The sequence below is a fragment of the Poecilia formosa genome, unplaced genomic scaffold (assembly GCF_000485575.1).
Source record: "Poecilia formosa unplaced genomic scaffold, Poecilia_formosa-5.1.2 Scaffold174, whole genome shotgun sequence".
In the NCBI taxonomy this organism is placed as follows: Eukaryota; Metazoa; Chordata; class Actinopteri; order Cyprinodontiformes; family Poeciliidae; genus Poecilia; species Poecilia formosa.
In genome coordinates this window covers 867,104-888,508 of record NW_006800113.1, presented here as the reverse complement: position 1 = coordinate 888,508, position 21,405 = coordinate 867,104, and the positions used below count along the sequence as shown (strand labels likewise).

Below are 21,405 nucleotides of genomic sequence, written 5' to 3'. Positions count from 1 at the left end.
TACCCAAATCTCACTTGAGCAGATATGTTTTGCTAGGTCTGCGGTTGTGGCATCCCGATTTCATCTCCAAAGCTTCATCCTTTCTCTCCTTGGTCTTTATGTTCTCTAATTTTGTCTATCAAAACGCCAAGATCTTCGCAGAACATCTGGATTTAAATGAAGATTAAATCACACAAAGTTACTTGACCGCTACTGAAGGCAGATTGAATTTTAGTTATTGGTGTCGGATTAAATGTGGATGAAGGCAAACGCACAGCACACTTTTCAGGTTTGTAAAACCTTATTTCTCCCTCTGCTTCACAATTGTGCACCATCTCTCAAATAAAACCCCAATGAAACGCATCGATGTTTTTGGTTGAAAACATGTGAAAAAGCTCAAGGGGTCTGCATAGTTTCACAAGGCCCAGTATCAGGTTCTGGTCCCCTCCTACACCCCCTACCGCAGCTCCCAGTTGAGCTGCGTTTGAAATGCCATCCCCCTTATAGCTGCACCTCTGGCTGTAACACAAGCCGGGTAAACTTACACCGACCACCATCAGCACCTCCAGCCTCATCTTTTGTGAGGGGTGGTCTAGAGGGACTGACACACACACACACACACACACACACGCGCACACACACACACACACACACACACACACACACAAAAACATGAGTAGCTTTCTGGATCACCCATCCTGTGTTTCAGAATCATTCTTGAAGCTTAAAATTTACATAAGAGGGGTCGTTCTTATCTTATCAACGACATTCCAGGGAATCAAAGAATGCTAAAAACAAGGAAAAAATAACATTTTTGTAGCCTCAGGAAGGAAATCAGACTGAAAGTGAAACTTACAAATGCCTTCAAGCAGCTTTTATCTTGTTATACCATCCTAACTGGACTTTTATTGCAATATACTTGCATGCATTTCCTCATCTGCGATAACCCAGTTGAGGCAAAACTCAGGCCTGAATAAGACAAGAAAAGTTGGCTCCAACAACAAAAAAAAACCACAGCAAACATCCAACAGACCCTTCCATTTACAAAACCAATCGTAATTAAAGTCTTCAGGAGCACTTCAGGACTGGGATGGAGCGCAGGAAACAGACGCTGCTAACAGCGCCCGAAGGAATACATCAGCGAGTTTTCCAGATGCGTTTTGGGGCATCTTTTACATCACAACTCTGACAAGACAAAGAGGGAAATGTGATCCCGACGTGCTGCTACTTTCCTCTCGTTGCTACTTGAAGAGGGAGCATGCAGAAGGCTAGTGGTTATTTTTAGCCCATTAACTGCACTGTAAACTAATGGATGGTCTACATTGTTGCAGCACTGTCTCCATGCCCAGAATAATGTGCTTCTAGTCTACTGCTTTCTTGATGCAAATCAAGCGTGCTATAGGCCACAGACGGCCTATTATAATGCCACTGTGGGGAATAAAGGCAGGGCAAAGTGGCTCTTTAGTGGCTTTTTCTTGTGTTGTTCAGCTATAAATTAAAAGTCATAGATTGTGGGAAAAAAAAATGTCAGTAGAGAAGGGAATAAACTAGTCAGGCCAGCTTGAGTCACACACAGAAATGCATGTGTTTAACAAGCCAAATAAGAGGCAAAACAGATGTAAATGAAGTGAGGTGGCTACCAAACGAAAGAAAGCGCTGAATGCTGGGTAATATAGAAAAGGAGGAAGGAAAGGACAACATGAAATGAATGCAAAATTGCCAAAAACAATTATTAAAAAAGAAGGGGAAAATAACCTAAATGAAATTAGAAAAGGGTGAGTTCTTGGCTGGAAAATGATCGACTTCTCCGTCCAGTTTCCTGGATAAAAACATACTCTTGACGTCTCTGTGCGTTTTCTGAAAGGATTGAAGGAGAACTGGACGGGTTTTAAAATCAATCCGCCGCTGTTGCATCACTGAGCCACCGACCGAGGTAGCCACAGCTCCGTGTCACTTTGTTTACGGAAAGCTTGTCCAAGGTTCAACACCTTAATGTTGCTTTTTCAAATGCTTCTAATAAAAATATCCAAGGCCGGCGTCCAGTAATCTGCTCTGTTTGAGTGCAGGGCAACACCTTGAATGTGTATTAAGGACGCCAACTGATGCACCATGGCATTCCTGTAGCTGTCAGTTTTGCAATGAATCTGAAGGTACTACAAACAATGACTACAGGTGTCACCATGTTGAAATTTCGACTTTTTAACGTCAAAGCCACGACTTCAGAGGTAACTGAAATGCCGCATAAATCCCACATTGAAGTGTTTTGTGAAACAAACTTTTCCTCTGCCTTATGGCGCCCCTTAGGCCATGGCACCCTGAGTGGGAAGTCATATCACCCATGACAACTCACTAAGGTCAACCCAGGGTCACCATCTTCTTGTTGTTCAAAACACTTCAAAGACTTCAGTGGAAAACAGTGGAAGACAATTTTCAAGTCATAAATAATCATTTTATGGACACTCCAGGCTCCAATGACAGCTGAGCACATAATAAAGAGACCCACTGGTCAAACTGGCTGAATGTTATCCAATCTGCTGCGGCCAGCGCCTGCTGCGGCCAGCGTCACCCAACAAAGAGGATTAAACCGGTGGTGATGAGCTGCAGAGGAGGGATGGTTCATCACCGGCTGAACATAACCATAACACCCACAACCCGGTTATTTCACAGCATTTCTCTCATGCTGTATTCCTCAAATTCAGCAGCGAAAGCCCAAACATTGGCTCGACATTCTCCTCGGCCATTACCAGAGGCTGAGCCAGCCTCCTCCCGGTGACAGGGTGGAGACTTCATCTTTTTTGTTTAGCTGGATGATGCAGGCAGAGGGAGAAACTAAAATTCACCCTGGATATACTCCCGGGCAGCGTCAAAGCTGGGCTTTGCCAACAAAAACTGACAAAACGCTCCCAAACAATGAGCTCATGTTGAATTGTCCCTCCCAGGAGAGCGGCGGCTCTTTTCCCAGTCGACCCAAACGCTGCACAGCCCTTCTCCCTGAGAAAGGGATCGTTCAATGGCCGCAGATGAGGCACACGGACTCCCCTCATTCAAACATCCTAACGCAGAAAACAGCCAACAAACAGACACATACACACAGGCTGGTATGTTATGTTATGTATGTTATGTTTTTTGTTTGTGTCTTTAAAGTCGGAAAGCTACTTCTTGTTTTCTTTTCCCCGAGGTCACAGTTTGGGATGGGCTAACAATGTGGATACACAACATTAAAGCGACATTTATGACATTTTATCTATATAAATAGCTTTAATAAAACAGAATAAAAGCGATTAAAGTCCCCAACGTGCCAGAATTGAGAATTAAATCCACTTACTGTGAAATGGGATTCACAAAGAGGCTTCCCGTTTTTCCCTCAGTGCTGTCCAAGACAATAAATAAATATCCTTGTCCTCAACGGGAGAAAATATCGGGACAAACTCCTGTTACGATGTGGATAATTAACGATTTAAAAATATGAGTCTATTTTAAACTGTCCTCATGTTTCCACGCGCTCCCTCGCCTGCAATCCACAAATCTGTTCCCATTCCCATTCTTCTCTCCCGCAGCTGCTGGGGAGACACGCTGCGCGTCTCCGTCGTTTCCTGTCCAGCCCAGGAACGGACATGGACGCTGCCTTCAGGGGCCGTCGGAAATTACTATAGAGATGCATCGTCTTGCAAAAAGTTAACACACAACTAAATAAATTATCACATCTGGTCACGTTAAAACTACAAACCTTAAAGTATTTTTTTGGGGGGGGGGATTCTGCATGAATCTTTTTTTTTTCCGAAAAAAATAAAAATAAATAAAAATCAGAAAATATTTTTGCGTTAATTCAGGGACCCACTATTTCCATCCCTGGTTCTCAAACTGCGGTACATGTACCACTGGCAGTACTTGGGTTGCTTTTAGTGGTACTACGGTGAAATTTCTGTATTAGTTATTTGAGTACTACATACAAATTAACTACTAAAAGATAAGTTAAACAGCCCTGTCAAAATCTAGACCTAAATCCAAGAATCAGAGATGAGAAACAAAAATTAATGTTCATAGACTCTCCGTCTAATCTGGAGCTAAGTTGCAAAAAAATAAATAAAAATAAAAAAAATAGCTGCAAAAAAAGAAAGAGAGGTAAATCTTGTATAATTTTCCATACACTACATAAACTCTCAATGAAATACACAAAATTTCATGTTGTGTGAAGACGCAGGAATCATTTCATGTACAGGGTGCTACCCTCAGGTCTGAGGTGGGTGTTGCAGATCAAAATATTATTATCATCCATATGGATCTCTGTCCTTTCCTGATTTGAATGCTACAAACAAAATAGATATTTTCTTCCTAATTAAAGTTTCTAACACCTATTAATGTAAGTAAACTGACACAAATGGAAACGTGGACAGTAATTTTTTACTTTTAAGTTAAGACAGGGTATTAAAAGGAGGTAAACCTTGTTGGGTACCAATAATGAAGCTTACAGGATGAGCGAGAACCACCAGCAGAATGATTATGAAGTGCGTTGTTGCCATCTAGTGGATCTACGTGGATGATTCTCCTCACTTTTTTTTTTTACCGAGACATTTATGCTGACAAGTTTCAGACAAGTCACCATCTCCTACACCCTGGTCTGAACATGCTTTGCTTGTACATGCTCCTTAGATAATGACTCATAATACTTTGTGTTTCTTAATCATTTCTCATCAATGTGTCTTTGTCTGCCTGTCAGCGTTTCCTGAAATCACATAATGTCAGGCACATAAATGTCAGCGGAGCGTTTGTTGCCGTCAACCAGAAGGTTCACTCCACCTGGTTCACGGATCGGGTCACTGCCCTTTTTTTCTGTAGTTGTGCAATCACAGAAAGGTACTTTAGACAGTCGAGATGTTTGGATGTGTTGCACAATGTTACATTACGAGAATTCCAACTAAAAAGGGAGAAGTCGATGCTGGAGGGTCATAATTTGAACTCTTAGAAGTGACAGCACTGGCCAACTTCAGCCGCACTCACAAAAAACTTGCCAGTCTTTCTCTGCCACTGGCCAAACAAATTTTGGAAGAGGGAGTGTGATGATGTTAGTCTTGGCCATAAACGGAGGCAATCTCAAAGCAACGAGATGTTAAAACTAGATTCTGCAGCAACTGGTAATCCCTTATTTCCACTCTTAGGAGCTTAAACTGTTGGCTGAAGAACATGATGCCATCTCACAGCAGCGTATAACCAAACTGCTGGTGGTGGCAGGCTAACTTCAAACATCCAAATTCACTAAACAACATGCAACAAGAGTCAGTAGCAGACTAATCTGCAAGTTTCCTTACAAATGTTGCACCGTTTACAGGAAACTAGAGATGCTAAACTTGTATTTTGCATCCAAGCTGCAAAAGGAAACGTTTCGACAAACAGGAACAACTTCAGGACTTTGCAATAATTTTTTGTTAGATGTGTGTTATTTTTTATAAAATACCACATAAAACCTCACAACATTTTATATTTAAATTCTTTACGTACCCATTTGTGCCGCATGTTATTTTAGTGTTAAATTTAAAGGAATCACACTCATACGACCTTATGGCTTTATTTTCCAGCAAATATGTTCTATTTCTAACAAGTAAGGGCCATCTGGGGAAAATACAGGAAATAAAAACAACACGTATCAGTTTGTTTTGTGACTTTCATTTCTCCTATATAAACTCTCTGACAAAATATATCTCAGAAGTTAAACAGCACACACAAAAGAAAGCAGGAAAAAAAAAAGGCAAATATTTGATGACTTCTTTGTTTAATTCCTGATTCATGATCACAAGCTGTAAGTCACGGGAGGTCGTAAACCCCAGGAGAGAGCGGAAACTTCATAAGAGGAGGCGTTTTCTGCCACAGGATGTTTTCTCTTGAGAGGGCGCGTGAGCTTCAGTCACTGCAGCTCTGTGGGTGAACTTCGTTCGGGGATAAAGCGAGGATATGATGTAACACGTGCGTGGAAGCGGGGTTGACTATATCGAGGCGACAGATCAGATTCCTCTGCAAGCACACGGCTTCATGCAGCTCGCCGCAGGAGCTTAAGAGTTGGTCGGTGATGAGGGGAGATCCTTCTGCTGGAAGCAAGTCGTCACTGTCCGTGCAGAAGACGGGACCATGATGGGAGTTTACTGGTTGTTAATAATCCTGCTGAGCTGCACGACATCTGGCAGATGCAACGGTAAGTTAAAAACACAATATAAGAGTTTGCAACTTGCGGTAGAGGTTAAAATGACGATAGGAACGGTTATCAACTTTAGTTAGGCAATTCCAAAGAACACAGTAATGTCTGGTTTCATGTCTTGAATTGTTGCTATTTAATTTATTTATATGTAGTGTTCAACAAAGCAGAAAATTCAAGAAAAGCAGCAAAATACCATTCAGCAACATAGTTAAAGCACTCGCTGCAAACACAGAGTTATGTTGGAGTTTAATGAACTTGACACATAACTTTGTGGTGGCACAGACGCAGCAACACTGGGTGACTCAACTGTGCCACTCGCTTCACAAACTTGTATTTTCATTATGCTTATGAGAGGTAAAAGTGCCTAAAATGGCTGATATTAAGCAGATTCCACTGTGGGCGTGTGGTTGTTGTGAAACAACCATTTCCATTGTTAGACAAAATTAAACCAAAAATATAAAGAAGGGTGGATTTCTGAAGCTCTTTTTTGTTTTATTTTTTTAGTAAAGCTCTTTTGAGTTTTTTGAAGGATGTTTTGAAAATATTAATTCAGAACATACATTTAGCAATCAAGCATGAATGAAATGTACAATCACTGGCCTAAAAACTGAACTAATGCTTAATCTCGTTCACGTTTTTCTCTTCAGAGCAACAGTGGGACGTGCAATGCAGAACAGCAGAAAGCCCCAAGTATGTGTTTGTGCCTTGCCCAAACATGTCTGCCGGACAAGTCAAAGCCAAGAGCGAAGACACTGACGTGACATATAAGCTTTTCAAGAACGAGAAGTTGATTCAAGTGTGCCCCAAAACTCAAAAACTGTGCAACCAAACCGATCCAGACATCCACCCAGAAAAAGACGAGAACGGGACACTTGCTGGTTTCAGGCTCACGAGAAAAGCAGTCCCAAAGCAAGCCATCTACAAGTGTGAGGGTAAAGTTACTTACCCTCCTCCTGTCATCAGCAACAATAGTACAGTCCTGATCCTTGAGGAAGGTGAATATGTCAGAGATGACATCATTTCAATATTAAATGTGCATACTGTAGGATTAACTTTAAAAGAAAACTTTAACATATGGTACTTTCAGGACAAGGATGCCCGCGCAAAACAGAAGAATGTAAAACAGACGAACCAGAAGAGCAAAAAACAGGCATACCTGTATGGATCTGGATGGTGGTTGTTGCACTTCTTAGCACCTACAGCCTAGCAGCTACTATTACTGCCTTGATTATCTGGGTAAGTAATTCCTGCATGTCACCCATCCCAAGGAGAAAACTAAACCATTAATTGATTTTTTTGCCAGTGCAAAGTAAAAAAATATATATATTTATGTATATATATATTTTTTTATTTTTTTTATTTTTTTTTATATAGAACAAAGTAAAAAAAGTTTCTCCACAGCTAACAATCCATTACAAATCTTTTGAATAGCTTTAATATGCATTATAACCATGTAACTAAACATTTAGGCGTCTGTGATAGTAGCAAAAACACCAAAAACAGAAGCTGGATAATAAAATGTCTATCAACAACGTTTGCAACACTTTAGAAGCTACCAAGACGTAAACAAACGTTAGACATTTAAATGTTAGTTATTAAATGGTAATTATCCATTAATTAACCCATAGTACATCTTAATTGGGTATTAATAAATGTTAGACAACCTTATTCAGCATCATGTAACTAACATTATCAAATGTTTCTAAAGCAAATATTAACAAGGAATTTAGAAACGTCAAGCATAAAAATTAAGCATTTTGTAATGTAATTTAAGCATGCAGGTTGCAGTGTACTGACTGCAATAACGAAAAACTGAACGCTGACAGAATCAAGAGAACGTCTGGTTTCCTGGTCGGGTAAAACATTCAACTTTCTCTTCAGTTCTTTTACAAGATTTAAAAAGTTGCTGAAGTGAATAATTACAGCTGGAAATGTTTGGAGTTTCGTGAAGGTAACTTCTAGCCAGTCTCCAAATTTGAATATCTCACTGAATGACATTTTCACACCCAGGATAAATGACAAGATTTTGCTTGGTCAGTTTTTTTGGTTTTTTTTGTATATCAGTCACCCAAAATTTATGCTGTCAAGCAAAAAAAAGTTTCTGCTTTGGTTTTTGCACATGTGAAAGCTGTGCAACCCCAGAGTTCAGGCAAAATAACTTCTTCGATATCTGACGTCAACATCTACCTTCTTTGCATAACATGAGGCTGGCAGCGGCTTTTGTGTGACTGAACCAAATGATGAGCAGCACGTCAAATCTATACTGCATGGATCTACATAGGCTACGCACAAAGACGGTGGAAAATAAGTGATGAAACAACTTGATAAACTACAAACATAATCCTATTTAGAAACAGACGACTAAAAATAAGTAAATGCAACTTTAAATTATATGTCATTTTTAAAAACCATGTTTTAGGAATACTTAGCTCCTCAAGAAATATGCCACTAGTTAGTTATTTGATTAATTATCTGACTGGTGGTAACTTTGTAGAACATGACATTAAAAGCTTAAGCATGTATTTATTTAACTGAGAGGAACACAAATCCTTGATATTCATGTGTATTTTATTATAAAACAACATTTTTGGTGCTAATGGCTGCTAGAAAAAAATACAGTTAAAGGGTTTTTTCATGCAGTTTTACCATATTTAAAAGTTAACATGCTCAGCTTTAAGGCTGTAACCACCAACAGTGTCGACAACACGAAAGGTTTATGAAACAAGGATCTCAGATATCTGTCAAATGGTCAGACATTTGCGATATAAAAATGTGAAAGCAGAAGTATTTTTCGTCAAAGAAAGCATTCAGGTCTGGCTGGAATAATCTAAAAGCATAGGAGAGAGTTTATTTAAAGCTAATTAAAAGAAAAAAGCCTGTCTGAATAGGGCTACAAAACATTAGGAAAAGATGGAATAATATGTGTAAAAGTTGCAAGAGCAATATATTGCCTAAAAATAAATAGGCAAAGCGTAGATGTCTTTCTGCTTTGCACTCATGGCAAACAGACTCAGAGTGAAACACGGTGACAGTATCAACGTTATATGGGGTATATTTTTCTCAGATAAAACCAGGTCAAGTTAAATAAAACTGTGACTTGTTGCAGATATCAGTCAGTTCCAAAATAAGAATGGCTTCACTTGAAAAAATAAAAATAAAAAATCGTTCCCCTAATTCTTGTACGTTTCTCGACTGAATTGCACAGGACGTATGTCACATTGATGGTAAGAGTTTGAAAATGTTTCTTCACGATCTCCTGCGTTTTAGACGTCTCCCAACCAAAATGGATTAAAACTACATTATACACATTTTAAAAACATTTTTCCAACTCGTGAGCAACAACTTGACTTCAAACTTCGATCATATCTGCTACTTTTCCGTGTGTAGATTTACAGCTTCAAGTCACTGATTCAGTTGCTTTGAATGTCTCGCAGTACAAAATGAAGGATGCAGATTCCCAGAGCGACTACATGAACACCAAACCCAGACCTCCTGCGAAACACAGGAAGAAAAGAGGAGTCCAGCATCCTATACCAAGACACTTCTGATGAGTCGGACAGCCCTGGATCATTTTCCTTGCTATTCCTCATCTGTAGGACTTACAATGAATATAACATAACTGTAATCGGTTTCTTTTGTTTAATTTTTTTTGTGTGTGTGTGTTCATCTCTAGCAAAAGCAGCGCTTCCTTTATGTGGGCGTCTGAAACAATGATGCGTATATTAAAGACAGTGTCAGGTTTTGCTCACTTCCTGTTTCGCTCACTGTAAAAGAAAGATGTGTTCTTGGGAACCCCTATCTTTGTGGTCGAAACAGAAGGTGGTGCCTCAATGAGGGGACTTAACCACATTTAAAGAGTTCTCTTGAGTTCGCAAATCAGTGCAACACCTTGTGGATCAACACTGACCACAACTTAAATAAATTGTTTAAACAAGGCGCAACGCCTCTCCTGCGAACGTGTGTCCTCATTCATTTTCTGAGAATCAACACAGAGACCGAACTGAGGTTGATGACTAGCATAAACACAAGGAGCTGCAAGCAGACTGAAAATAACAAGCTGCACCATTTCCTGTCTCCCTACATTTATGTTTTTTTTTTCCCTCTCTCTCTCTCTCTCTTCGGTTGTTGGTACTTTCTGCAGAGGTCGGAGCTTCAAAGGCACGCCACCTTTACTGTGCTCACCTTGCAGTTTCTGTGCAAGCGCTCACGCTGGTTTTATTGGTTTCATTTAGTAGCAAGTTTCTTTTCACAGTCACCACAAGCACTGACGGAATTAGCATAGTGTTTCTGTGAAGCCTTTAAACTGATTTGGGAGTTAAGCAGATGACTAAAAACACATATAAATTTGTCATTTGACAGTTATCGTGCCAGTTTTTTTTTCCATATTGACTGAATAAGCAACTCTCAGAAGAAAAGATCATCTCAGGTATTTGCTGTAATGCCATTACAAAGCTGTTTGAAATCTTAAAAATAGAAAAGGTTTTTATTATTACAAAAAAATTGCATTTCAAAGGAACGTCTCAGTTCTTTCGTGCCGACCAAAACAGAAAATACATTCAGAGCCCTTCATTTTTAAACACTTCATTAATATCATTATATACACGTTTTCATTTTGACAAAGAATTAATTTGCACAATAAAATCTGAGCCTTGTAGAGAGTCCTGTTTGATGTGTTTAGGATTCCACATGTCCCACTTGTGGTTGTGTTTCTGATGCGTCTTCTGGGAAAATGAGTCCTCGCAACTTCTCTGTCATCTCCTCCTCAGATAAAGATTGTAGAAGCTCCTCCGTTACCTTCAGATGAAGAATACAAATTTAAGTTTTGCTTCATCTGATACCAGCCGCTATTTCAACATACACATCTACATCAACCTGCTCGCATTTTATTAACGTCACGTTGCAGGAAGACGTTAAACAGACATTGCCTACAGATTTTTAAACCGTACGAATTCACATCATACTTAAAGCACATCATACTTAAAGCAATGTTCATTCAATACATTTAATAAATTGCTAAAGTATGGGCTGCGTATTAAGAAATTGAGTAACCAAACTGTTACTGAGAGACAACAGGGAAGATTCATGGGTACAATAAGACAAAAGTCTCACCAAGACAGGAGTGTATCCCAGAATCTTCAGATGACGGATCTGGAGAGTGAGGGCCCCCCGGGGCTGTGACGTACCAAAGCAATAACTAGAGTTTGGTGTATAAATAACAGCAATTCTAGAACAAGAAGCAAACATACAAAAAAAGATGTGTCAGCTTTAACAAAAACAAAATAACTGGATTTGGACATAATTGGATTTGGCTATGTCTTTGAGGGAGAAAACAAAAAAGTAAAGATAAACTTCTTCGGTATGATTACTTACATTTTTCATGATCTTTATGCAACAATTGTTGGGTGTTTTAAAACCCTTTCTGAATAGTTTGCCTAGGTTATTCCAGTCGGTGTGTTTACTTTGATTATTCCCCTTTTCTTTTCTTTTGCTTGGAGTCTTATGTCTAGTTTTGTTCAGCACCATTTCATTGTTGCTGTAGTTCCTTATTATTAGTTTCTTAGTGCTACGCGTCTGCATTTGTCCTCATATTCTGAGGTTCCTGTCAGGCCTGTTTCTCCTTTTAGCTCCAGTAGCTATTTGGTTGTACTTCAGCTTTTATGTCTTTGCAATTAGGCCCCTTGTACCCACCTTTGCCACCCCATCTCAGTTATACCCCAGCTATTTAAGTTCCAAGCTTTTCTTTGTCCAACTCTTCTCTGTTCAGCTCAGGTTAGTTTCCTGCTCGTCCCAAGCAGGATTTTTAAGTTGTTGAAGTTTTTGCTTTTTAATGAATCGGAAAACATTTCAGCAGTCATCTGAACATCTTTCCTGACACTTTATTGTTGATTTTGTTAATGTTTGTATTCTTTTTAAATGTTGCCAGTTTACTACGGTCTAAATTCAAAATATGGCTTGAAATAAACTCATGTTCGACAGTACTAATAAAGTGTTATGACGCATATATTCATACCAATATCACTCCAATTAAAAAGCTAAGTTAACAGTTGCAGCTGTTTTTATTTCAGTAATTTGGCGTAGAATTATTAATCCAGATAAAAGCAGGGGAGAAATAAAATCCCAACACTTAAATGACAGTAAATATAAAAGTTTACTAAATTCCCCTGTATCGAAAACTAGATATAATAAACAGCTTAAAAACAGGGTCAAAGTGCAGATGATGAGATAGAAATCAGAAAAAGATGTACAGTGTAACTACTCAGACTGCTTTGCAAAGTCTACAATTCAAAAATGACTAATTGTTTTTTGGTAAATGTTTTTGAAATCATCACAATCAGCGGAAAAAGAAAAAACTCCTTTATCAACAAAAACGCTCGGGCTGCCCACGCATTAAAAAACTAAACTTCTAAGCTGTTCTTTTGACTTTAAAATGACAAATATATTCATGAATACATTCTACTTGATTTATTGTTGAGGAATAAGTCCTCAGCAAAGATGCGATAAAGTTTAACTTCTGAAAAAGGTTGCGTGTTACGCTGCTGATATGAAACACCCTCAAAAACGACTTGAATCTCCAAAAGACGTCTCACCAGAAAGACTGACTCTTTATTAGTCTTTTGAGTTATTTATAGTCATTTTTTTTTTAAGTTGCATGAGGAGAAACTTATGATGGATGCAATAAAACTGGTGTCAACAATTAATCAATAGAGGAAACAACAGAACAAAAATTACAACATCTGTAGGACAGCAGTTGTACGTGAGAAATCACAGAGGATATCATTGCCTGGAAACATCATTACCTGCTTTCATAGCAAACTTTACAATATGACATAAGCGTTTACTAAAAAAAAAAACAAAAAAAGAAAAACCTACCACAGACTGCAGATTTCCCCCCCCCAAAAAAAAGCTGAGCTTAATTGCGAGACCAACCAGTCTACTGCTGCCATTTCCTTACCTTTGACTGCTCTCTGCTGGGGAAACGCTACTTGTTTCCGTCACACATGGCTGGTTTGGAAGAGGTTTGGTTACAACAGCATCTGAGAGCGAGAACATAAAAACACGTGTGTTGAACCAGTTCGTGCAAGCCAACGTCCTTCCTCCAAGACCAAGACCAAGATCTTTACCTATGACGTAGAAGTTCTCTACCACCAACATTTCCTGCAGCGTTGCATTCGCCTGATCTGCCAGCACTCTCTGCAGGCTGTTTGAGAGGCGCGGATTAACCGACGGGTTGGGAGTGGGGCTCCCCAGGACGGAAGGGGGGACAATCAAAGGCTGAGGAAGAGGAGGACGGTCCAGACGGAGACATATGTCCACTCTCTGAAACATTCTCTCCTTGCTCTTTGTGAGACTTGTAGCTGAGAAGAAAACAGTTTAATTTAGAAATGCAAAATCAAACACACAAATGAAATACAGCCTAACCTGTCAGACAGTGCAAGTTTATGGGATGATTATCCTTACATGCTAGCTGCTCCAGCGTACTACTGCTCAGGAGCTGCTCCAGGAGTGCAGATGGGAAGTGATTCATTCCACACAGGTAGTAGGCAGCCTTTAGCAACTCCAACTCAGACATTTTGGGCAGATAGGAGATGAGAGCATGGCTGAGACTATCAAGAAACCTAAAGATGTGAAAAACAACAAAGGAAAAAAAAAATCTATCTTCATATATAACAGCAGCAGTTAAACACTTAATATACAACTCCTAGATGTTTGAAATATTAGCCTCAATGTTTCTACAAGCAGAAGTTGGCAAAAGCCAAAGCCTGATTCATAGAATGCTGCTCTAACAATTTAAAGAAAAACAGAAAAAGCAGCCCATACGAGGACATAGCCGTTTTATTGTCCAATAACATCTTCATTTTATGAAAAACTTTAAGAACAAAGTAGGAAATTTATGCTTACTTAATGTGATTGTTTTGCCAGAGCAGCTTGAAGTGTGTGCAGATCATCCTGGGATTATTGAACTGTGCTCTATATGTGCGATTTAATATAATATTACTTATTATTTTGGAGAAAATCCTAATTACAACATGCGGAGGCACATAGCATTTTCCCTCAATGGTAAGAGCTTGGTGACTGCTGTGTATGTGTATGTGTGTGTGTGTGTGTGTGTGTGTGTGTGTGTGTGTGTGTGTACACATTACATTTATACACACTTTAACTTGAAGGGCTCCCTTGCTTTGACAATATGAAGTGAAGTTAATGTCCAAAACAATAAAATTATTAAATCATACTCACCTTAGCTTTTTTTTTTTAAACTTGGTTTTGTTGCCAGAGTAACTGTAGAGGTCAGATAGTGATCCAGGTACGACAAGACACCAGAGGAACAAATCTGCACCTTCTTCTAATTCATCACATCTAGCACTTCTCTCTGAACATTAAACTGGCACACAGTCTACACCTGAACTTAAACTTTAATTTATCTGCTAATTTTGTTTGCTAATATATACTTAAAAGTAAAAAAAACATCTTTAGTCAGACAATTCTGATTGCTAAGGAACAGTTGGTGACTTACGCCTGTCTTTGATGCCGCAGATCGTAGTTAAGCGAGGAGTAAGTCGCTAAGACAGACATGAGGTGTTTAAGGGTGAGCGCATCAGGGTTGGCAATCACTTTTTCAGTGTAAGGCTCCATTAAGGAGGTAGGACAGAAGAGAAGGTCCTTAAATGCAGACAGGAAGAAGACCAGCTGAAAAAAAGAGGGTATATCATTATGCAACTGAATATAGTTAGAAGTTTAGAAGATAAATGTCTCTTCCAGCACCTGTTTATCGGTCCATATGTCAAATGTGGAGGCAACATGGTCTGAAATGCTAGTAAGCAGGTCTGTGTCTCTGTAGAGAAGCTCCTTATAGGACTGCATTATGTTGTACAGAATGTTAAAAGGAATGTGATGAAGGTTTTCTGCCAGAAAACACAGAAATAGAAAGAAAATACACAATCAGTACCAGTGAATATAGCTCCTTTTTAAGTTTGCCAACAGTTTAAGTGATTCACAAGTCTTCCTTTGTGGTTAAGGTGTTACCTTTGATTTTATCACTACAAACTTTCAGCAGCGGTTTGGAGTGGAACCCAACAGCGGCCATGATGAAGGTCATGTGTTGGGCGTTGGGGAGGCTGAACTGGTCGCTCATTGATAAAGCCTTTCTCTGAAACACACAGGGTACAGAAAATCTGACGAGGCAGATTTGGTCCAGCAGAAAATAACACATAAGGTGCTTCACAAATACAGGTTAGTTTTGAACTTTTTCGGCATTTTGACTGGAAAACGATGGATGGGCGAATGGATGGTTAAATTAAAGCTACAAACATATTCAATTAATATCATTATTGCAAATTCACTATGTGTAAATGGCCTCAAGAATACACTGGAATTTGTGGCTGTAAAGTGGGTGAAAGTAAAAACAAAATTTCAACAAGAACGAATAGATTTGCAAGGTGCTGTACATTTATTTATAATTTCAGATAATTAAGAGAAAAATCAGAAAACCTAAAGTGGTGAAGACTCAAACTTACCTCTAGTTTCTGTCTGAGCTCTCTTGGAGCATCTCTTCCCAGGAGTCGCATCATGGTCTGGAGAGTCAAAACATTTTGAATCTCAGGAAGACGGACCTCAACCACCAGCCTGAAGCATAAGAAAACTCTGTAAAACAAGCTTAAAAATCAACTGATCCTACCTGATACTTAAATTAAAATATCAAGTGATACCTCATGCCTTCCTTTAATGCATTCACATTCTGACTAGCCTTCATACGCTCCAGAACAGAGGCCAACATGGACAGCGCTTTCTCATCAAAGTCATTCAGTCTCTCCTGTTTATGAATAAAACAAATTAGGGTCAACATGAAAACAATAGAGTGTCTTTAAATTGAAGAAGACAATCTCTGACTGCTCACCTGGCAAGTTCGAAGGAAGGTCTGGATCACACGGCTGTGCTGAGCCACCCCCAGGTTGACCACACTCAAAAGAGAGTAGGCAACGTCCTCGTTACCCATGTACTGGATAGACCTCGTCGCCCTTTGCAGAAGATTTTCAAATTCAGGATGCTCAAACATCAGCTGCAACTCGTAGCGCCGCTGTTCGTCCGACATCTTCTTTGTAGAGAACCACATGCGGCTGAGGCACTGGCTGATCTGTCGATTTGTGGGCGCGTACTTGGATGTGAGGTCTAACACGTCTGATGGGGAGCTGCAGCGACGCAGGAGTTCCAGGAACGGGGAAGTCCTCTGACTCTGCTCTGAGGTTGTCTTGTTGAGTTCATCAGTAGAAAGTGAATTCTCTGTAGCGAGACTGTTGCCATCTTTTAGACCTTCATTGTGTTTCTCACCATAGGAATAGAATCTTGTGGTACTAAGAGTCCCAGAAAGGCAGCTTTGGTTCAGCCTCCCGCCCCAGAAGCCTGTAAAACCATTTCTAGATAAAGAGGAGTCTTTAATTGATGCTAGCACTGGGATACTAGTCCGTTTCCATGGAAACCTGCGGCAGCAAAGGCGCAGTGACCATTTTATGATGTCATTTGTCACCCATATATTCATATTGTGGAATTAGATTGAGTTTAACTACCTAAATATGTAAATAAAACTGTTTTTTGTTTGCTCGTCTGAAATAATATGCAGGTCATGTATATTTTAATATCAAGCAGGTGACACGTAAACAGGCAATACGTTACTTATTTCCAATTTTAGTCAGTAACACTCTTAAATAGAAACCAGGCACAAGAAATTATGTGTTGGTAGGAAAGACCAAAGTATTCGGCTAACAAGGTCAAATGCTTCCTTCCAGTTAGGAAATGACAAGCTAGCTCTCGCTAGCTGTCCCTTTTTTAAGCGGAACACAAACACATGCAATGCAAAAACTGTTCTGTAGGCTTTGCACTTGCCACTCCATAAAGAGTCGAAAAGAAATTGTCTTTTAGTGATAGTGAATAACGCTAAAAAAATAAGATAAATCTTGCCTAACTCATGTTAGCGTTCATTCCCATGTGCAGTTTAAAGTCTCGTGCGCTGCAGTATTGTGTCCCCCCAGCAACGCCTTCTCTTTACTTCAACGTCACGTTGTCGGTCAAAGTATTTAAAATAATAATTCCTAAAAATAATATATGCTTATATCAGAAACTATGTCTTCGTTGGTTTTTCTCACATGTTGAAATCTGAAAAAAGTTTACAAATATATTTTAAGGATTTATGAAAAATGTTACCTACACGGATTCAAATATACGCAACAACTCACCTCGGTTGCCAAGCAACAGACGCCTTGTGTTTTCAATGGTTAAGATTTGAAAGTACCTTGTAAAATGGCAAAATTTGTGCTCGCTGGTAATCCTTTATCTTATTTTATTTTAAGTTTTAGAATATATTTCTAATGATAATAATAGTTACATGAAGGACGTATCAAAAATTTCCACATCTATAGGTAAGGCGGACTGTCCTCTGTATGCCCAAGCGGAGCGGTTAGCAGACACTCTGCAGCGAACCCTTCCGAGCTTCAAGGTCCATAAGATCCCCGTCCTGCCATCTGAGTGGGAGGTTGTTATGACTCTACCATTTTACAGGGTTTTAATGTGACTTGTGCCACCTTTGTTGTAGTAAGTGAAAAGAGAGAAATATGAAGTTAACATTATGGACATTAAGAAATACAAAAGTATCATGCCATCCATTACGGAAGCCGAGAGGGGACGTTTTCCGGAAGCAGATGTTAGACTATATTGTTCCCAAAAAAACTCAAAAACAGTCCCTACTGTTATTTGTACAGTTTTCCCCCCTCCCCATTTCTTAGTAATAGTCTTCTGTTATTTTTTTATGGATTAATATACATTAGTATTCTGCCAAATATGTTTAATAATAATACTTTTTAATCTATCCTTTTCTCAGTTATGTTTTTATACTTGTATCTCTGTGTGAATCTGCTTCGATTTGACTGTCACTTTGCCGCTGGTAATTTCCTTCAGAGACAATGATGTTATTTCTATTCTGTTCCAATCTATTCTATTCTAATGCTGTAATTTCACCATAATAAATCATTTTTATGTTTTATTTACTCTTGTTCATCCTTCCCTATTTGTCTCTACACTTCTGCTTTTACTCTTCTTACAGAGATGGCTTGAATTAACATGCAATAAAAATGGCTGGAAACACGAGGAAAGTCCCTTAATTTGGAGGGAGCTAGTCGAACAAGGGGGCAAAGGGATGATCTTGGGTGGTTACAATGACTTTGTGGACCATTGCCAGGTAGAAACTGACATGTTCTCTGGTTAAACATACAAATCACCTATTGACTTTTCTGCTACTGCTACTATTATATTAACTGCTATTGTTCAAGTCAGCCCAAAATCTCCTTCCTTGACTTTTAAATCTACTTCAAATACCTTTATATTTTTGAAGTTAGTGTGTTTTTTTCCCCTGTGGTCTCACTTTGTTATCATGCTTAGAAAATGTAGTCTTCAGTACTTGTAGTTTCTCTGTAGATGTTATTACTCTTCATTCAAACCATCTTGTGAACTTATCTTTTTTTTAAAAAGGGCCAGATTTGGCCCCCCGGCCCTTGAGTTTGACGCCTGTGTTTTAAAGGGTAGTTCCAAACTCCATGGATATGTTAAGAATTAATCTTCAGATTAAATTAATTGTCAATTATTGTTGCTTAGGTCTACTATGGCGTCACGTCGAAAATACCCGACGATGAGCTGGAGACAATTGTAGCAGAGAATCTGGAAACACAACTTAGCCTCATTGCTGAAGAACAGCATCGCCTCAGTCTAATTCATCCCTGCAACGTATGGATCACAGGGTAAGTCAGGATGAATGTTTCGAATGGAAATGCCCCTACAATCTGTTTGCCTTGACATTTCTTCTGTTTTTTGTTTGTTTGTTTTTGTTTTTTGCAGCGCTCTCTGCTTAACATCCCAAATCTTGATCCCATTCCTGCTGTCCGATGAGGCGTTCCCTGACGTTCAAACGGTTGCCCTCCATCTGCTGCACCTGAGCGGAGATGAGGAAGACATGCAGACGCTCAAGTTGGACACTGAGGATTTGGCACTCGGTCTGCTCTATCGGGTACATCGCCTTGACGTAGCTTAAGTCGTGCAGATTTAAAAATGTAATCCAACACAGTGAATTCACAGGTGACGGTTCACACAGATCTGGAACAGGCTTTCCATGAAGCGCACGTCGTCATTCTGCTGGACGATTTCAATGCCGATTCAGAGAATGAGAGCGACGAGGCCAGGAAGCAGCGAGTTAAAAACCTATCTGAGCGCTACAGAGAGTATGGGCGCCTCATCGACGGACGCGCCGACAAAGAGGTGAAGGTGATAGTGTCCGGGATGTCTTTCGTCAACATGAGATGCTCGCTGCTTGTGGAGAGCGCTCCTTCCATCAACAGCCACCAGTTTGTTGCCATAGCATCCCAGCTAGTGAATGAAGTTAGAGCTGTGCTCGCAGACAAGTTGTGCGTGATGCCATCAGGTGTCTACTATACTTCTTCTGCATAAAAAAAGAAGAAGAAAAGTAAAACAAGAAACAAGTTATCCTAATTTGATCTTCCTCTGCTTCAGATGTCAAGGATGTCATTGTGTGGGGGAACATCAGTGGCAGGTTCGTCATTGACCTGCGGTGGGCGAAAGTTTTCAACTATCCAGGGGCGATCAGGGTACCGCCTTCCTTTTCCCAGCCAGTCCTCAGGGTTTTATACGACAGGTTTGTTTGACAAGACTCCAGCTAGTTTTACAATAATCCTTTTTCTTTTTAATGTAGGATCATTGAACACGCAGTGAAATATTCAAGTGATTCTGTTGCAATTGCACATAACGCTGTGTGTAACTGTGTAAAAGAAAAGTTGAGTGGAAGGAAAAAAGTGCATTAGCTGCTTTACTGACCTTGATTGGCCATCAAATGTACCTGACTTCAATCAATCAATCAATAAAAAAAAGTGAACACGAGCTGTTTAGCTGCATGGAATAATTATCTAAATTATTAGAAATCGTAGTGAAATAAATTAACATTTCAGTTTAATTCCACCCAGTTGGCAGAGTTCACATCTGCCAGCTCAGCCTGTGCAAACAATGTCAGCACAATGCACCTTGATTTGCAATCTACCCCGAATGATCGCATGCATGATGTGCAATGAAGCAAAACAAAAGGTAAAAGCTTCCTTTTGTTCCAGAAAATGGCTGGAAACAGAATTTAAACCCCTGGTCCATCAGCAGCGTCAGATCTTGCTTTCAAACACCGGGCGGGAAGCCGCAATATCAGCCACCAACGGGATCCTGCAAGTGCTGAAGGCTTGGCATGGAGCTTATGGTCCAGATAAGTTTTTTTCAGTCGGTATAACTTGCACAGGTTAGGACCCGGGCGCACGGATTTACGCAGCAGGAAATCGAAACGTGCGTCGATATGAATACTGTTGCAACTTTCTGTACTTAGACTTCTACAGTCTCCCACATGACATCATCATCTCAGCTCCGGTCACATGGACGGAGGGCAAATGGTCTCTTCTGAAGGGTGTGACTGTTGAAGGAAAGATGTTGGAGGAACTCGACCTTTGTGCAAATGAGCTGCAGCAGGTTTGGCACAACACACACACACAAAATGACCTACTGTTGACTAAATATTGTTTAGACCTGCACTCAGGTCATCTTTTATGCCGTTCCCCCCCCCCCGACGATCTGAAACATGTTTTTACATACAGTCCCAACTTAATACAGTGTTTTCTTTTCATTCCGTTTTCCAGGAAAAGGAAACCCAATTACAAGATCCTGTTTGAAAGACGTGAAAACAAATAAAATGTTTGGTCAATGCCTTCTCATTTGGTTTCAGTTATTAAAAATATATTCTTTCCCCCGCCCCCCTCATAATTATTAAATGTCACTTTTTATAGTAGCTAAACATAAAATTATTTTGTTAGCATCACACGTTACCAACCCATCTCCATGTACAGAAGTCTTTAAACATTAAACTTTTATTTCCATCATTAGTAACAAAATATCAAACTGAACCTCTTTTCACCTGAAGCATTCAACGGTTTGTTGTTGATGGTTTTTTTTCCATCACAAGTTGTGCAGTACTTTGTCTGAAGACAAGGAGAACTTGAACAGAGTGCTTTTTTTACATGCAGAAAATACACTTTCCATCTTTTTTTTTCTTCTTTTTTTTTTTAGCATTTCTACACTATTAACAACTGGGAGAGAACAGATCAGAGATTAGTAGAAATACGATGCACTACGACTGGTCAGGAAACGGAGACATATTC

The 21,405-nt window shown here is 39.6% G+C and overlaps 4 protein-coding genes across 11 annotated transcripts in view; 2 read left to right on the top strand and 2 right to left on the bottom strand.

Annotated features, from left to right (window-relative positions):
* The window catches only part of raph1b (Ras association (RalGDS/AF-6) and pleckstrin homology domains 1b), a 37,397-nt gene extending 33,816 nt beyond the window's left edge, over nt 1-3,581 (bottom strand). For 4 of the 6 annotated variants that reach the window (XM_007565321.2, XM_016678097.1, XM_016678098.1 and 1 more), the window contains exon 1: nt 3,305-3,580. The gene's annotated coding sequence lies outside the window, so the exon portion shown is untranslated. Of the gene's footprint in view, nt 1-3,304 lie in introns of all 6 variants that reach the window. The other 2 variants (XM_016678095.1, XM_016678096.1) reach the window with 1 other exon arrangement.
* A 2,285-nt stretch (nt 3,582-5,866) lies between these two features.
* Nucleotides 5,867-10,122, top strand: LOC103147125 (uncharacterized). The gene is made up of 4 exons (XM_007565319.2): nt 5,867-6,163; nt 6,814-7,161; nt 7,254-7,402; nt 9,601-10,122. The coding sequence occupies exons 1-4, from the start codon at nt 6,100-6,102 to the stop codon at nt 9,712-9,714; spliced, it is 675 nt and encodes a 224-aa protein (XP_007565381.1). The 5' UTR covers nt 5,867-6,099; the 3' UTR covers nt 9,715-10,122.
* Nucleotides 10,123-10,272: 150 nt separating this feature from the next.
* Nucleotides 10,273-17,172, bottom strand: fastkd2 (FAST kinase domains 2). The gene is made up of 11 exons (XM_007565318.2): nt 16,059-17,172; nt 15,871-15,974; nt 15,679-15,787; nt 15,188-15,311; nt 14,927-15,066; nt 14,679-14,851; nt 13,625-13,782; nt 13,288-13,521; nt 13,119-13,200; nt 11,276-11,390; nt 10,273-10,960 (listed from the first exon to the last, which is right to left on the bottom strand). The coding sequence occupies exons 1-11, from the start codon at nt 16,695-16,697 to the stop codon at nt 10,841-10,843; spliced, it is 1,998 nt and encodes a 665-aa protein (XP_007565380.1). The 5' UTR covers nt 16,698-17,172; the 3' UTR covers nt 10,273-10,840.
* Nucleotides 17,173-17,357: 185 nt separating this feature from the next.
* Nucleotides 17,358-20,961, top strand: mdh1b (malate dehydrogenase 1B, NAD (soluble)). Of its 3 annotated transcripts, none has more exons than XM_016678152.1 (10): nt 17,358-17,477; nt 17,575-17,687; nt 18,255-18,389; nt 18,803-18,945; nt 19,043-19,211; nt 19,280-19,622; nt 19,712-19,853; nt 20,320-20,495; nt 20,580-20,719; nt 20,887-20,961. In XM_016678152.1, the coding sequence occupies exons 1-10, from the start codon at nt 17,456-17,458 to the stop codon at nt 20,917-20,919; spliced, it is 1,416 nt and encodes a 471-aa protein (XP_016533638.1). In that variant the 5' UTR covers nt 17,358-17,455; the 3' UTR covers nt 20,920-20,961. The 3 variants fall into 3 exon arrangements, with proteins under 3 accessions (XP_016533638.1, XP_016533637.1, XP_016533639.1); XM_016678151.1 differs by having other exon boundaries at nt 17,575-17,714; XM_016678153.1 differs by lacking the exon at nt 17,575-17,687 and having other exon boundaries at nt 17,394-17,477.
* The last annotated feature ends 444 nt before the right edge of the window (nt 20,962-21,405 follow it).